Here is a 17,489-nt window from a genome sequence, read left to right on the forward strand (position 1 = left end):
CTATATGGGTCCTTCCCCCTGTCACCGTCACATTCCTAGGTCCTTGCTTGCCCTGAACTCACCCTGGCTAGTGAGAAGGCTGGCGAGAACACTAGTCTCATCACTGCAATAATACAAAACAAGGTAAGGGAGACAGACAGAGGGAAAAAATACACAAAAATGAAAAGTTTTTAAGTTTCTTCAATGCAGCAAAACACTGCAAAAGTCTTGACTCTTTAGTTTCTTCCAGAGACAGGCTCCTTCCAAAGTGGTCAGCAATAGAATGAGAATCTATAACCGGCATCAGAGTGTAAAGCCCGCTTTACACGCTTCAATACATCTCACAATCCGTCGTCGGGGTCAAGTTGTAAGTGACGCACATCCGGCATCGTTCGTGACGTATTTGCGTGTGACACGTACGTGCGATCAAGATTGAACGCAAATACGGTGATCGCATACACGTCGTTTATTCCTCATACATTGGACGTTTTGTTGTACGAACCTAGTCAATTGAAACGTGTGACATCCCTCATACGATTTTGATGTCTGAGGCTATGTGCGCAGGTGTGCGCTCTGCACCGCAGCTTAAAAAAGGTCCGCTTCAGAGCGCAGCTGAAAAGCTGCGTCCTGAAGCGCCTCACACTGTCTGTCATTCACTAATCTCTGTCAGTCGGTCACTATCTCTGTCCCTCTCTCTCTGTCCATGTCAGTCTATCCCTCTTACCCCCTCTCTCATACTCACCGATCCCCGATCTCCGGCGCGGCGCTGCACGGCATTCACACTGCTCCGGCGGCTTTTACTATTTTGAAAAATCAAACAATCTCGTATTCCCTGCTTTCCCCGCTTTCCCGTAAAGGAGCGGACAGAAAGTTGTCCGGGTGTGTGGCCCGGACGGAACAGCAAGGTTGGCAGACGGTGGTGACCGTCTGCAGGGGAGGCCTATTGGAGCTAGCCGTAAGGACCGTGGACGGGCGGTGGCCCGGCGGTACCGGACCAGTATGCAAAGAGAAGCCAGCACCATCCGGCAGGGGCTTACGGACCCCGGCAAGGCTAGGAGTCGCCGTGAATTTGTCAAATCCGTTAGCGAAGAGAACCTCCTGGGTTTCCCAGCAGCCAAGTCCCGACAGAAGGCAACAGTCCAACCGAGAGAGGGAAACACAGTCACCGCCAAGGCTAAAGTTCCCAGGGCCAGAGCCTGCGGGCAAAAAGGGCTCCTTCAGCAACCTTCAAGCTGGGGAGCGGGTTACCGGTGGGAACCCATTGGAACCGTTTACACTACACAGGTGTAGGGAAAGGCAGTCACCATCAACCTGCCGGGAGGAGAAACACCGCAGCCGTCTGTGGGACCCGTCCATCCAGCCGTTTGTTTTACCGGAGACTGTGTATTCGTTACTGGCTGAGTGAGTACTACCGTGCCGTGCGGCACAGCGCTGCCCCTGCGACCCTGCACCTCACCAGGCCCTGTAACCCGCCTGCCATCCATCCCTACCCCCTCACCGGGCCCCGGGACAACCAACCTCCTACCCACGGAGGGGAGAACTAACATCCAGGCTGCTCCCTGTCATCGCTCCCGGGATCCCCATCCAGAGCAGTGGTGGTGTCACCAATCTCACCACAACCGTGGGTGGCATCACGGACAATATCAAATCCCCACAATCAATTCCCCCTTTTCACTCACGGGCGAGGAGTCCCCGGGATCCGGCCCACCGCTCGAGCCACCACCGAGCAGCAGCAGCAGCAGCCGGACCCGAGCAGTGGGAGAGCGCAGCGTCCCCTCTTCCGCCCGTGACAACTTGGCATCACGAACAGGATCTTACCGCTCTGCCGTCTGGTAGAGGTGCGCCTTGTGACCGCCGGAGGTGTCCGGCCGAAAAACTTGAGAAGCCGCCATTTTGGGCGCGAAAAGTCCCCGCTCGAGCGTCTTCCCGAGTAGTGGAGGCATGAAAGCCGAAACCCCGCCCCTGTAGAGGAGGAGCCGGAAAGAGACTAAGGGGGACTGATGGGGTCTGGCCGCATGTAGCCCGCGGCTATAAAAGCAGGGACGCCAGGACTCTGCAGCGATACCGGGTTCCTGGAAAACCTCATTGCCGAGATGCACAGTCCGACTACCAACGATGAAGCCCCCGCACCCGGCACGGCGACGTGGCTGAGAGACCAGACCACCCCGCTGAGTAACCGTCTGCAGGCCCACATGCAGCTCCTCCTGGAGGAGTGGGAGACCGACATGGCGGACGTGGTGGCTGCTATGCGGAGACGCGAGGTGGAGGAGGATTCGGAGGAGCGGGTAAGAGATCCACGCCCCTGTATTCCTGAGGGATCGGCCACTGCGGCTGAGGGGCCCGGCCTACGCCCGCTCACCCTGCCTCCTCCCCCGCTACCCGTGTTAGTGGCTGCCGCCCCGCCACTAGGCCCGCTACCCGTCCAACCGGTAGCGACACCCTGCCAATCCGCCCCGGCGGACTGACTGGTTGCAGACGCGCGGGGCCGTCCTGAATCGCCCCTGGGGGAACCGCCGAGATCGCGGCCCCTTAATGAAGATGTATCAGAGGCCCTGGCCAGGATGGCACCAGGCGCTGTGCTCGAGACCGGGACTGTGGCGTGGATGAAGGCCAGAGTAGTCGAGTTCAATCAGCGCCAGCAACATCAGATATATCTCATGATGGAGCAGTGGACCCATGAGGTGGAAATGCTGGTTGCAGCTGCCCCAATGTATGGGATGGGAGCAGATGTGACGGAGCCGACGGGTAACCCACGTCCCCATGTCCTACCAGGACCGGCCACTGCGGCTGGGGGGCCCGGTCCTGTCTCGGCCCTCACGTCATCCCTGCCGTTACTCATGGGGCACCTCAGTGTTGACCAACCCGATCTGCTACCCCGTGTTACTACAGCTGAATCTGATGTGCTGGATGACTGTGGCCTGGAAACTGCGGCAGCTGGCGGCAATCCGCCTGGTGCAGGGATGAAGGATAACGACTCCAGCCCCGGCGCCGAGCCCACACCTGAACCCGAGGAGGTGAGTGAGCGTCTCCGCTACGAGGGGGAGCCGGTGGTTTATTACACCAAGCGCGCTGGTGGGAACGGATACCGGGCACCCCTTTCACAGCTGTCACTGCATGTTCGATATGCTGGTGGCGGAGGATGGGGCCGACACCGAAGAGTCTGAGTAATGGCAGCGGAGGCCCGTTGCAAGTTGTCCCCGTGGGGGACTTTATGTGTTGAAAGTACCATTTGAAAGTGTTAACCGATGATAAGAAGAGTGATCAACCGAAGATGTCACCAGATTAACAAACCATGATTAGAACCGGTCGTTGCCGGCAACTGTTGTCCCCTTGGGGACTGTTTGCAAGTTTATGCGTAGAAACTGCTACGGACAAGCCCGAGAACTGGCAGGGCAACCACGAACTTGTGGTGTGTAAATAAAAATGTTGTTTTATGGCTTTACCGTTACCGCCTCCGGAGAGGCTGATTTGGAGGATGGGCATGGAGGGAAGTGATGGCCCAGGCCCGCCACTACCGCAACCGGTGGCAATCCTCCGGGGGTTTCAGGGGTTCCCCATGGACGTGGGTCCCCTGAAAAGGACAGAACCCGCTCGGGTAACTTGTGCCGGACTGGGGTCAAGGGGTGCTGCCCATTTGCTTAGGGGCAGCATCAGGGCCAGGTTGCTTGGGTGGGAGAGAGCGGAAGCCGTTACCGTTAGTAACGTTAAGAATGTGCCTCCCGATGTGGGAAGAAGTTAATATACTTGTAACCTGTTTTACCGTTTATCTTTTCAGTTGTGAAAATATAACCGGTGATGGACGGGCAGCCCGCGGACGGTCTGCATTTTACTAAGGGGGAATGTGGTGCCCTGGGCAAGCCAGGACGTCACAAGCACTACACCAACACACCCCACACTCCCGGTCAGGCACACCTAAGTCAGACAAAAACCCTTGTTGCCTTCCTTCAGGGGCTGAGGCCAAACCAGGGGGTGGGCCAGGCGGGTGGCCCCGCCCACCAAGAAGTACACAGTCCTGGAGGCGGGAAAGGAGAGAGAAGGGTTAGGGAAGTGAAAGTGAGAGGAAGGAAAGTGGTAAAGGAGCGGACAGAAAGTGGTCCGGGTGTGTGGCCCGGACGGAACAGCAAGGTTGGCAGACGGTGGTGACCGTCTGCAGGAGAGGCCTATTGGAGCTAGCCGTAAGGACCGTGGATGGGCGATGGCCCGGCGGTACCGGACCGGTACGCAAAGAGCCGTGAATTTGTCAAATCCGTTAGCGAAGGGAACCTCCTGGGTTTCCCAGCAGCCAAGTCCCGACAGAAGGCAACAGTCCAACCGAGAGAGGGAAACACAGTCACCGCCAAGGCTAAAGTTCCCAGGGCCAGAGCCTACGGGCAAAAAGGGCTCCTTCAGCAACCTTCAAGCTGGGGAGCGGGTTACCGGTGGGAACCCATTGGAACCGTTTACACTACACAGGTGCAGGGAAAGGCAGTAACCATCAACCTGCCGGGAGGAGAAACACCGCAGCCGTCTGTGGGACCCGTCCATCCAGCCGTTTGTTTTACCGGAGACTGTGTATTCGTTACTGGCTGAGTGAGTACTACCGTGCCGTGCGGCACAGCGCTGCCCCTGCGACCCTGCACCTCACCAGGCCCTGTAACCCGCCTGCCATCCATCCCTACCCCATCACCGGGCCCCGGGACAACCAACCCCCATACCCATGGAGGGGAGAACTAACAACAAAGCTGCTCCCTGTCATCGCTCCCGGGATCCCCGTCCAGAGTAGCGGTGGTGTCACCAATCTCACCACAACCGTGGGTGGCGTCACGGACAATATCAAATCCCCACAATCAATTCCCCCTTTTCACGCCGCTCGAGTCCCCGGGATCCGGCCCACCGCTCGAGCCACCACCGAGCAGCAGCAGCAGCCGGACCCGAGCAGTGGGAGAGCGCAGCGTCCCCTCCTCCGCCCGTGACACATGATCTAAAGGGTCGCACACAAAATTGATCAATTTAACATAGACTACAAATGCACGTGTGACAGCAAATGAACGACCTACATGCGATCTCATTAAATCGCATATGCGACCTGGGCGTGTCACATCGCATACGAGATCGCACAACAAATTGTAAGGTGTAAAGCTGGCTTAAGACACGTGACTTTTTATAGCAAAGGGGAGTGGCCTCAAAAGAGCTGCACTTAAGATTAAGGTGACACAAAACAGCCATGTAGGAAAGAGTCCTTAACCCCTACTGCACTAAAAGAAAATAGGTACATTTAAATATCAGTTGTAGACTTGCAAACCATAAGGTGTTCTGACCTTCTGGTCCCAAACTTGCAGAGGTCTCCCCAGAGCGGGACACACCCATGACAGTTAGGACTTAAAATAATAAATTTCAGGGTTTACTAAATGTTTTAAATTTTCTCAGCTATGATGAATTATAGATGGACACAGATGGACAGACGCTATTGTGACGCCCTGGCCGGGCCAGGTAGTCACAGATAGGGCCCCGCACTAAACCGTTCCCTAACAAGGTGACAACAGCCAAACATATAAAACCCTAGTCACCCCTCTCAGTGCTTGATGGACACACCAGGAGGTGGAACCAGGCGGTTGGTAGACGCCCACCGAGGAGTTCAGATGGCCTGAGGTGAGAAAAACGGGAGTTCAAGTCTAGAGTTCAAGGAGGAGAGGTGTGTGGGCTGGAGCTGTGTGCAGCTCCAGCAGAGGCTAGAACCAAACCTGAACCAGTGCCAGGGTAGGAGCCAGATGGCTGGCTAGGAGGCAGATGGCAGTCTCCATCTACAGGAGCTGGGAAGATGGCCCGCCGCTACCGACCCGGGGAACCGACTTGGAAACCGGAGCACAAAGGGGGGTACTCAGACCCTGAAGCTAGGTCCAGAAGCTACTGGGGGCTAGCTAATTAACTGATTGCGGCCAGGACTAGAAGTCCTGTCCCACCCAAAGTCCCGACTGAAGGCAACAGCCCAACGAGGGGGATAGAAAGCCACCACCACAGCAGAGAGATCCCACGGGCCAGCGTCTGCGGGCAAAGGGCTCCTAAGGCAACCACAAGCCGGGAGCGGACTCCTGAAGTTGCAAGTGCAGGTAGTCCACCATTACAAAACAGATGCGGGAGAAAGACGGAGACCACCAACCGGGTGGGGGACCAGACGACTGCAGCCGGCTGCGGGAACCGACCACCATCACCTTGGTTTACCAGAGACTCGTGTGTTTACTAATACCAAGTACATCAGTGCCCTCCGGCCGCCCGTCTCCCTGCACCGCCAAACACCCCCAACGGGTCCCGGGGCCACCATCCCTGCCCACGGAGGGGTTGCCAACTTGCTGCGCAACATCTCCCCCGGGTGCCCTGTAACTGCAGCGGTGGTATCTACCTTCACCACATCCCGTGGGTGGCGTCACGAACTTAACACGGCTCCGGCCGTACAGCAACGTCCCCAAGCCGCAAAGCCCTTTTTGAACGAAGTGACCGCAGGACCCCCCGGGTCCGGAGACCCTCGAGCCACCCACTGAAGGTCCGGACCCAAGCAGCTCGGCTGCCGAGCACGGGGCGGCACACTATCATAACTATATCTGGGCCAGAAGTACGTAAAATTTTGGAATATATGCATATGTTCTTGGAAGATAAGACAGGACCTACTGAATATATTTCTACTTACCTGGAGAACAGTTTATAAATTCAATGTCATCAATGGCTGCTCCTCCACCAAAGTCTCTTATCCTTAGACCTTCAAATATGACTTCAAAGTGTCTCAACTTCCCCAAACGAATTTTCACTTCATTCCATTTTCCATCTTGATTCTCAGCTTCTCCCCATACTTTCGTTAGGTTGTTCTCTGTCTAAATATAAAAGAATTAAAATGTTAAAGCATACTTCACGGTTTAGGTAAACTTTAAGAATAAGCTGTCATGTGTACATACATGAGAAATATCACCATTTGTTGCAATTATATGATGTGTATTCTGCATTTTTAACACTAATCCAGGTTCAATCTCTACTTTTCAGTTGTCTCTGAAATAGTGGTTGGAGTTTAGCTGCCATAATGTCTCCTATGCACAGCACACACAGAGATATGGATTCCTGCTCTTAATTTTGTGTAACACACAGACACAAAATGCAGCTGTGATGCTAGACACTACGAGCAGTATGAATAGAAGGGTAGTCAGACAAGCCGGGATCATAAGCCAGGAGGTAAACGTATAAGATTCAAGGAGTAGACAGAGATGTGGTCAGGAGTCGGGAGGTAATGTATAAGGTTTATGGAGCAGACAGAGGCATGGTCAGGAAGAGGTCTGAGGTCATAAACCGGGATGTAACGCATAAAGTTCAGGGAGCAGACAGAGAGCGGTCAGGAAGAGGTCCGAGGTCAGGAGTCGGGAGGTAACGTATAAGGTTTGTGGAGCAGACAGAGACGTCGTCAGGAAGAGGTCTGAGGTCAGAAGCCGGTAGTTAACTATAAGGCTCAGGGAGCAGACAGAGGCATGGTCAAAAAGAGGTCTGAGGTCAGAAGCCAGGAGGTACCGTATAAGGTTCAGGGAGCAGACAAGAGACATGGTAAAAAGCCATGATCAGAACACTTACACCAGACAGGAGACAAGAGCACACTGAGCAAACAGTAAAGACTGGTGAAGTTCAGACAGAGCAAGCCCAGAAAACAAACAGAGCAATCACCAGGAATCTGTGAAGGCACCTCTTAAAACCAGCGTGGACCCTAGTGCTGAAAGACAACCTATCAGCAAGTGCACAAGACACGTAGCAGAGCATTTTCAAATGGAAAATGCTCCACACAGCGGAGCCTTGACAAAAGCATTCCAAACGCAACATGCTCTGCACAGCAGAACCGGGATAGCAGCAGCATGGAGGATGTTTTACAACAGTACTCAGCAGTGTAGCTGTGAATCCAGCACTGCATTGATCTATCTTTCTCTGCTGTTGTCTCCTTCTTCCTTACTGTATGCTCCTCACTCCTCCTTCTCTTGTCTCCTCACCATACAGTATATCAGGGAATGTAACCTGACACACCTCACCATGCTGGCAGTCGGCCATGCTTTGACAAGATAAATTGAAGCATTATTTGGGGGAGTGGATGATCACTTCAGGAGGCAGGTGGTTGGGAAGAAATGGCTCATAAGTGGCGAAAGAAGGAATTTCCAATGAGATGCATTCCTTTGAACCAGGATCATTTGAGAGCAATGCATCATAGCAGGTGACATCTATTAATCCATTTTAATGTCATATCAATGCCTAGAATTTATGCAGATGGATATAAATACATATTTTCAGATGTAGCAATCGTGGCTAAATGGAAAAAAAAATGAGCATAGGTTAGCTCCATAAAGCTCTAATCAAATAATAAATGGTTGATGGAAGTCTATGGTAGTCCAGTTAAATGCACCTTGTATATCATCTTACATTATACTTGACAACTCTCGTAGAACTTCTGGGCGTTTCCTGGGAAAAGGAGAAACCTCTTGGATTACTGAAAAAGTTGACAAATTTCCTGTGCACCACAGCAGTCCCCTTTTGAGGTTTGGAGAGAGTTAATAGACGGTGGCGGTGACTGGAGACGTTCACTGCATATACGAGAAGCTAAATGGATCCTGGATCTCTGGAGGCACGAGCTCCCAGGGGCTTGACTTTCAATTAACTCATTAACTCATTATTGTCTCCTCCGCTGCATGTTATATTATTACCATGTCTGTTATGCGTATATATATATATATATTTTTTTTTTGCTCAAACTTAGTGTTAATTATCATATTTATGATGTCATTTTATATATACTTTAAGACTGCCCCAATAGCTTTGAAGGTACTAGGATAAAATTTATTTTGACTAGTCGCCGGTGCTAAACATGGAAAGGTTAAGAATCTTTGGCCTATAAAACGGGAAGCTCCTGTTGTCAATATGGCCGACTCAGCATTTCAAAAATAGATAAAAACTACTTTTGCAAAGAGATTTACGGAATTCAGTAAGACATTGACATTTATGAGACGTTCCCTTTCTATAGACTTTTGACCCCCCTTAACTATATAGTACTTGACAGCCACTGAAATTTAAGAATGAAGGCCGTTCCAGTTGTACCTTCGGTGGAGGACGTAGAGGCACGCTGTCCCTTGTCTAGTGCTAAAGGCTACATTTTATATACCTGACTACCCTCACAATGCATTTTCTCTGTATTTTCTCTGCATATATAAAACATAATGTACTGAGCAGTTACATCTGCTGCATCATTAATTCTCAGACGAGCAGATTTTGAGTGATGTTAATTAATTTGTCCTTTCATGTTAGTTACAGAAACAGCTAATATGGCTTCTACTGGTCGAATTATTATGTGGAAGGAATTTGAAGGATTAGAGGTCAAGCAATAAATAATATAATGTACCATTTTTACATACAGACTCTATAAGATGTACCCTGTTATTACGCCTCGTTAAACCTCTCAATGCAACAAAGACATGCACACCATTAATGTTATTAAGCGCTGGAAATTCAATGTGACTTTCCGCAAAGTTAAGAGACGAATATATTTGTTTTGATGGATAATGGAGATGGACATTGCAGTGGTCTGATTTGGACAATCTCATTGGTTAAAGGGCACGTTACACGCTTCGATTTATCTGGCGATCTGTCGTCGGGGTCACGGATTCCGTGACGCACATTCGGCATCGTTTGCGGCGTCGTTGTGTGTGACACCTACGAGCGACTCTGAACGATCGCAAATAGGATGAAAATCGTGGATCGTTGATGTCGCGGGCGGAGGAGGGGACGCTGCGCTCTCCCACTGCTCGGGTCCGGCTGCTGGTGCTGCTGCTCTGCGGCTGCCGCTGCTGCTCGGTGGTGGCTCGAGCGGTGGGCCGGATCCCGGGGACTCGAGCGGCGTTCCTCGCCCGTGAGTGAAAAGGGGATTTGATTGTGGGGATTTATTGTCCGTGACGCCACCCACGGTTGTGGTGATAATGGTGACACCACCGCTGCTCTGGACGGGGATCCCGGGAGCGGTGACAGGGAGCAGCTTTGTTGTTAGTTCTCCCCTCCGTGGGTAGGGGGTTGATTGTCCCGGGGCCCAGTGATGGGGTAGGGGTGGATGGCAGGCGGGTTACGGGGCCTGGCGAGGTGCAGGGTCGCAGGGGCAGCGCTGTGCCGCACGGCACGGTGGTACTCACTCAGCCCAATGATGAAGACACAGTTCTCGGTAAAACACTCGGCTGGATGGACGGGTCCCACAGACGGCTGCGGTGTTGTTTCTCCCGGCAGGTTGATGGTGACTGCCTTTCCCTGCACCTAAGTACGGTTGATGGTTCCGATGGGTTCCCACCGGTAACCCGCTCCCCAGCTTGGATATGCGCTGGAGGAGAACCCTCTTTGCCCGCAGGCGCTGGCCCTGAGAAATGGTTGCCTTGGCGGTGGTGGTGTCTCCCTCTGTTGGTTGGACTGTTGCCTTCTGTCGGGACTTGACTGTTTGGAAACCCAGGAGGTCCCCTTCACTAACGGATTCGGCAAATTCACGGCGACTCCTAGCCTTGCCGGGGTCCGAAAAGCCCCTGCCAGATGGTGCTGGCTTCTCTTTGTGTACCGGTCCGGTACCGCCGGGCCACCGCCCGTCCACGGTCCTTACGGTAACTCGGATAGGCCACTCCTGCAGACGGTCACCACCGTCTGCCAACCTTGCTGATCTGTCCGAGCCACACACCCGGACCAACTTCAGGCTGCTCAACTACTTTCCTCCTTCCACTTCAAACTCCACAACTAATCTGCCTGGTTTTCCCGCCTCCAGGACTGTGAACTCCTCGGTGGGCGGAACCAACCGCCTGGCCCACCCCCTGGTGTGATCATCAGCCCCTAGAGGAAGGCAACAAGGGTTTTGTGTCTGACCTCAGTGTGCCTGCTGGGAGTGTGGGGTGTTGTGGCTGTTGTGCTCTGTGGCCCCTGGCTTGTCCAGGGCGCCACATTGACACGTCGTTCATTTTTAAAAAAATTGTTCGTTTTGGGGAATCAGCCGATATATTGCTCCGTGTGACACCCTGCCAACATCGAACAACATTCAAACGACCGCCTGGGTCCAACAATATATCGTTGATCGCTGATGCGTAGATTTTGAGATTGTTACATGTGACAGCAAATAAACGACCTATAAGCGATACCGGCAAATCGTAAATACGATCTGGGCGTGTCACGTCGCACGATGAATCGAAGCGTGTAAAGCAGCCTTAAAGGGATATTCCAATGAATTCATAGTCAATGTTTAGTTGGTGGGGGGGTCCTACTACCGGGACCTATTTCCTTGATCGAGAGACCCTCATCTGTTTTCATTAAAATGGGGCAGCAGATACATGATTGGCAACCACTACACTCAAATTCTAACTTGTTATGGTGTTTGGAAACCAAATGACCTTATTGTAGAGATTAGTGAATGTCCCCTTTGTCAGAAACATAATAATAAGGGATGATCGAATACCTCAAATATTTGGCTTTGCGAATATCCGACAAATAACTCACCGCTATGCGAATATTCGATGCGCAATGTAAGTCTATGGGAAGCCCGAATAGTTCCGGATAGTTGTTATTTGGGTTTCCCATAGACTTACATTGCGCATCGAATATTCGCGAATAGTCGAATAGCGGTGACCTATTTGACAAATATTCGCGAAGCAACATATTTGAGGTATTCGATCATCCTTAATAATAATCTTGTATTTATCACATGTCGCCTGGATAGGTATTAGAGCTCTGTAGTAGTCCATGCTTGCAAGCATCTCTCTGTAAGTCCATGATTTTTTTATATGTATACTGCACATTAAGCAAAAATCAAACATAAAAAAGTAATAGGTCCTTAATCAAATCTTTAGTGCTGGCATCCCTGCATTGCTCCGTTTCTCCCGCCTGGTAGGAATGCCTATGCATTCCGTAAATGTGTTCTTGCTCTCCCGGCTCACAGGGCATGCGCACATCTCACAGGTCTCCTGGCAATGTGCTTAGGGAGCACATGCACGCTTCACGCTTTTTAAAGGGGCAGCGCGCACATTGGAAGTCTCTAAGGCTTATGGATGGGACGCACTGGCTATTTAAGGCACTCTCCCCTGTAGAGAGGTGTCTGAGCAACGTTAGTTTCCAGTTAGTCTCTGCACGAGCTAGTACCTTGGCAGGTCCCTGTTATTGAACCCGTCCTGCCAGTACCTGAGCCCGAACCCGTTATGTCTGTGCCTCAACTTGAACCCATCCAGTCTGCACCAGAACCCATCCTGACTGTACCTGAACCCGTCCTGTCTGTACTAGAAACGGTCCTGCCAGTCCCTGAACCTGAACCCATCCTGTTTGTACCTGAACCTGAACCCATCCTGTTTGTACCTGAACCTGAACCCATCCTGTCTGTACCAGAACCCAAACCTGTCCTGACTGTATCTGAACCTGAACCCACCCTCTCTGTACCAGAACCGGTCTTGCCAGCACCTAAACCTGAACCCATCCTGCCTTGCTGCAGCTCCAAATTCCTCTTGTCAGTCATATGTATCAACTGCCGCCTGCTGATCCATCACCATCCCTGCCTTTCCACTTGTACCTGTGTCACTGACCCTAGGAGGGAGCTGTTGCAATACCGGGACCTGCTCTGGAGAGGTACCTGGTATCTACTAGTAGCAAAGTCCAACTTCACCATCAGCGGCTCTGGTAATAATCCGATAGGCCCTTAGTCAAGGTCCTCCAGTTTTAGGGTATGTGCACACGTTGCGTTCTGCCGTGACAAATATTCTGCAGCGTTTTGTCACTGCATGTGCATTTCACAACGCAGCCGAAAAGCTGCGTTTTGAAAGCATTGTGCATGCAAAATTCATGCGGAATTCATGCGTTGTGGATGCTTGCTCTGCTATAGACAGAGTGGGAAAAGCATCCGGAACGCACAAAAGAAGTGACATGTTGCTTTTTAGAGGGCAAAGTTTTGGCAAAATATTTCAGCCTCCGAAACACTGCGTTCTAAAACGCAACGTGCGGATGGAATTTGCAGGATGCAGGACGCATGCGTTTACGCTGCAGTTCAAAACATAGTGTAAACGCATGAAAAAATGCAACATGCGCACACAGCCTTACTGTGTTTTTGACCTATACCGAACAAGATATCACTAATTCTGTCTTGTAGTGTATAAACTTGGATTTCATACATTCATCTGACTTTTTCAATTTATTTAACTCTTTCATGACCGAGGATGTACCAGTACATCCTAAATTATGAAAGGGTCATCACCGCTGACTGCTGCAGTGAGCCGGCGGTGATCCCCACATGTTTGCTACTTTGTTAACCCTTTAGTTCAAAATATGACAGTGCGATTTAAATGGCCATGGCAGGGAAATCGCCTTTCCTTGCCGTCATCGGAGGCCCCGTGACACGATCACGGGGAGCCGATGGATGACATGGTAGTGATGGGTCATGTGATGACTCCACTCACTATCGCGACATATTTCCTGTTAGAGCCGACAGAGCAGCGGCTGTAGCAGGAACACTGCATTTCTGCTGATCAGAGCTATGATGCTCTGATCAACAGAAATGAATGAGTGATCAGACTGCTGATCCTTATAGTCCCCTAGGGGGACTAGTAATGTAAAAAAAGTAAAAAATAACTTTAAAAAAAATAAAATAACCTAAAAGTTGAAATCACCACCATTCGCCCCATGGAAAATTAAATGGTTAAAAAATTAAAAAATATACACATATTTGGTATCATCGCATTCAGAAATGCTCAATCTATCAAAATAAATTGTAAACAGCGTAGTGGCAAAAAAATTCCAAACGCTACGTTTTTAGGTTGTCGCAAATCTTGCGCAAAATGCAATAACAGGCGATCAAAACGTAGCATCTGCGCAAATATGGTACCATTAAAAACGTAAGCTCGAGTCGTAAAAAATAAGCCATCACTGAGTCCCATATCCTGAAAAATGAGAAACCTACGGGTAGCGGAAAATGGCGGAAAAATTGCACCACTATTTTAGGGACAAACTTCTGGGTTTTTTTTTTAACCCCTTAGATAAAAGTAAATTTATACATGTTTGGTATATATGGCTCATACCAACCTAAGGCATCACACCGACACATCAGTTTTACCATATAGTGAACACTGTGAATAAAATAACCCAAAACCAAGGATGTCGTCATGGCTTTAATGCAGGTGAATGCTTTACGGCGCCACAAAGCATTCAGCTGCAGTAAAGCACTGACTGCAGCGGTGGCCCTGTGTATTGGATGCAATCATGGAGGAGTGCTTTTTGTGGACCACAGGCACATAGACCCCTCCATGATTGCATCCAATACACAGGGCCACAGCTGCTGTCAGCACTTTACTGCAGCTGAATCGTTTGTGGCGCCGTAAAGCATTCAACTACAGGAAAGCAACGACGACATCCTGCAGAGACCGCTCTGTGCATCGGACACTACCACGGAGGGGTCTGTGTGCCTGCGGACTGCAAAAAGCAGCCCGAGGCACTGGGGGAACGGAGGACAGGTGTGAATATCTTTTATTGTGTGTAAAGCCATGACGGCACCATGCACCGTATAAGACGACACCCGGCGTATAAAGGGGGTGTTACACGCAGTGATATCGCTAGCGATATCGCTGGTCTAAGCACCCGTCCCCGTCGTTTGTGCGTCACGGGCAAATCGCTGCCCGTGGCACACAAAATCGGTTGGAGCTGTCACACGGGCCTAACCTGCCTAGCGACGTCGCTGTCTCCGGCGAACTGCCTCCTTTCTAAGTGGGCGGTTCATTCGGCGTCACAGCGACGTCACACGGCAGCCTCCAATAGAAGCGGAGGGGCGTAGATGAGCGGGACGTAACATCCCGCCCACCTCCTTCCTTCCTCATTACCGGACGCCGCAGGTAAGCTGTTGTTTGTCGTTCCTGGGGTGTCACACGTAGCGATGTGTGCTGCCTCGGGAACGACGAACAACCGGAGACCTTCACAATCAACGATATTTTGAAAATGAACGATGTGTCAACGATGGACGATAAGGTGAGTATTTTCCCTCGTTAACACTCGCTCGTTGCTGTCACACTCAACAACGTCACTAACAATGCCGGATGTGCGTCACGGAATCCGTGACCCCGACGTATATATACGTCGTTGCGTGTAATGGGGCCTTTAGACGACGCCCAACTTTTGAGAAGATTTTTAGAGGTTAAAAAGTCATCTAATACGCCAAAAACTACGGTAGTAAAACTCATGGTTTAATTTAAAAGTACAACTTGTCCCACAAAAAAAAAAGCTCTCATATGGCAAGAAAGATTGACGGAAAAATAAAAAGTTATGCCTCTCGGAAGAAGGGAAGCAAAAAAACAAAAAAGAAAAATGGTAAATCACCCCGGTTGATGGGGTTAATTTATATATAATAAAATGTACTTAAGATTAATGGAGGCATCACAAGAAAGACTTTAGTACAAAGGTTCTCCAAAGAGCAGCTGTAATGAAAATGGTGAAAGTTAACAAAAATGTATTTTGAAACTCCGGTCAGATAGAGCCATGAAATTAACATAAAATCCTATTAACGGTTTTCTTTTGCATACCAACAAGATATTTTTATCTGCAGAGATAGCCCAATATTCCTTCTATCGAAGATGGTGAATTTATCTTTTAACTAGAGTCTGCATCAAGGCCTCTTATAATTCAAGCTGTATTTTTCATTAAATTGTAATTCAGATGATGTATATTGTTACTACGGAAGTTAATCTGCTTGCAAAAGATGGCAGAGATTGCAGAATCTCCTGATGGCGATCCTAAATTAATTAAATGTGCTGCACATGAAAATCTCACTTAATATAATCTATAAATATGAGTTGTGAGACTCCGGTGTATGTGACCGTTTGCTTTGATTTTACACATTTTTATTCAGTGGTTCTAGATCATCACACACTGATACAAGGAAAGGTTAATTATCTTGAAAGTCAAGATCAAGTTCAAAATTGCCTTAAAATATGAGGGTTAAAAATTGAAGAGGTAAATGGCAGCAAAGTGATTATCTCAAATTGGGTAAACTAAAGAACAGAAGGTTTGTAATTAGAATATATTTTGTTTTTTTAAATACTTTTATTACCAAAGGGTACCTGAAATAAAAAATATGTAAATATGAAATACCTGCTTCAATCAGTGCTGATGCTGCTGTGATCACAGGACTTTATTATTTTATGTGACGCTAATCTTCTGCTATTTCATTTCTCTTTGATCAATCAATATTTGCCAGATATAAAAAATACTGTGTTTTTCCTAAAATTAGACCTCCCCCAAAAATAAGCCCTAGCAGGGATTTTAAGTATTTTTTGGAGCAAAGGCTTAAATATAAGCCCTCCCCCGAAGATAAGCCCTAGTTGTGGTTCAAAAATGAAGTGTCCGTGCAGCTAAAAAAGTTAAAGATACTGCAGGACACTGCAGAACCCTTCATTATAGACAGCGGGCACCCTGTAATCACACTGATCCATCCAAAAGGGAAGGAGGAAACTCTGGCATCATTCAGCGAGCTAACCCCTCAATCCACTTATTCCAGGCTTGTAGACGCATAATATGGGAATAAAATCCAAAGCATACTGGCCACAGTGCTCATTCCAATAGAGAACAATCCACACAGTCCATGAAAAAGAGACGGAAGGCACTCACCAAGTATAGGTAAAGAAACGGCCGTCGCCTGACGGATTGTGTGTACCCACCTCCCTCACGCCTCTCCCCCTGACCTGATGGTCAAATAAAACAGCTTTTTTACCGCATACCTGGTGAGTGCCTTCCATCTCTTTTTCATGGACTGTAATCACACTGACCAGACGCTGAGCTGCAGGACCTGTAGCGATCGTACACCCACACACATCACATCACACACACAATCACACATCAGATCACACACACAATCACACATCAGATCACATACACAATCACACATCAGATCACACACACAATCACACATCAGATCACACACACAATCACACATCAGATCACATACACAATCACACATCAGATCACACACACAATCACACACATTCACCCTTCAGACCGCTCACACACACTCACCACATCCAGTGATACCGATCCTGAGAAGCCGTGCGGTGGAGCGCAAGGACCTGGGACACGTGACTTCCCTTCCCTGCGGCCGGGGTAGATGCTAGAATGTACGGGCTCGTGACAGGTATAACCTAACGGACACAGTCTGTACCGCTGGATGGATGGAGTGTGTGTGTGTGTGTGTCTGTGTGTGTGATATCTGATGTCTGTGTATGAGCGTCTGTGTTATGAGTAGGTGTGTGTCCGTCCAGAAGCAGGAGGCAGCGAGCAGCATACTTGCTGGCAGCAGTTGCCGAAGACCACAGGGAGGACTTTGGAGTCACTCAGCCGTCTGGTAAGTCACTGGGGTCTGGTAAGTATGAGTCTCCTGGGAAGGGGGGGGGTCTGTTTTTTTGGGGAGGTAAACCGTGTTTCTCCAAGAATAAGACCTCCTCCAAAAATAAGCCCTAGCGCTTTTTGGGGGGCAAAAAAAAGTATAA

General features: G+C 49.7%; 1 protein-coding gene across 1 annotated transcript in view; it reads right to left on the minus strand.

The window, feature by feature from the left end:
* MALRD1 (MAM and LDL receptor class A domain containing 1) overlaps positions 1-17,489 on the minus strand; it is a 746,310-nt gene that overhangs the window by 256,324 nt on the left and 472,497 nt on the right. The window contains exon 29 of the mRNA XM_075315583.1: positions 6,641-6,821. Coding sequence (XP_075171698.1) covers positions 6,641-6,821 — 181 coding nt within the window. The remainder of the gene's footprint in view (positions 1-6,640; positions 6,822-17,489) is intronic.

Source organism: Anomaloglossus baeobatrachus, chromosome 6 (genome assembly GCF_048569485.1).
Source record: "Anomaloglossus baeobatrachus isolate aAnoBae1 chromosome 6, aAnoBae1.hap1, whole genome shotgun sequence".
In the NCBI taxonomy this organism is placed as follows: Eukaryota; Metazoa; Chordata; class Amphibia; order Anura; family Aromobatidae; genus Anomaloglossus; species Anomaloglossus baeobatrachus.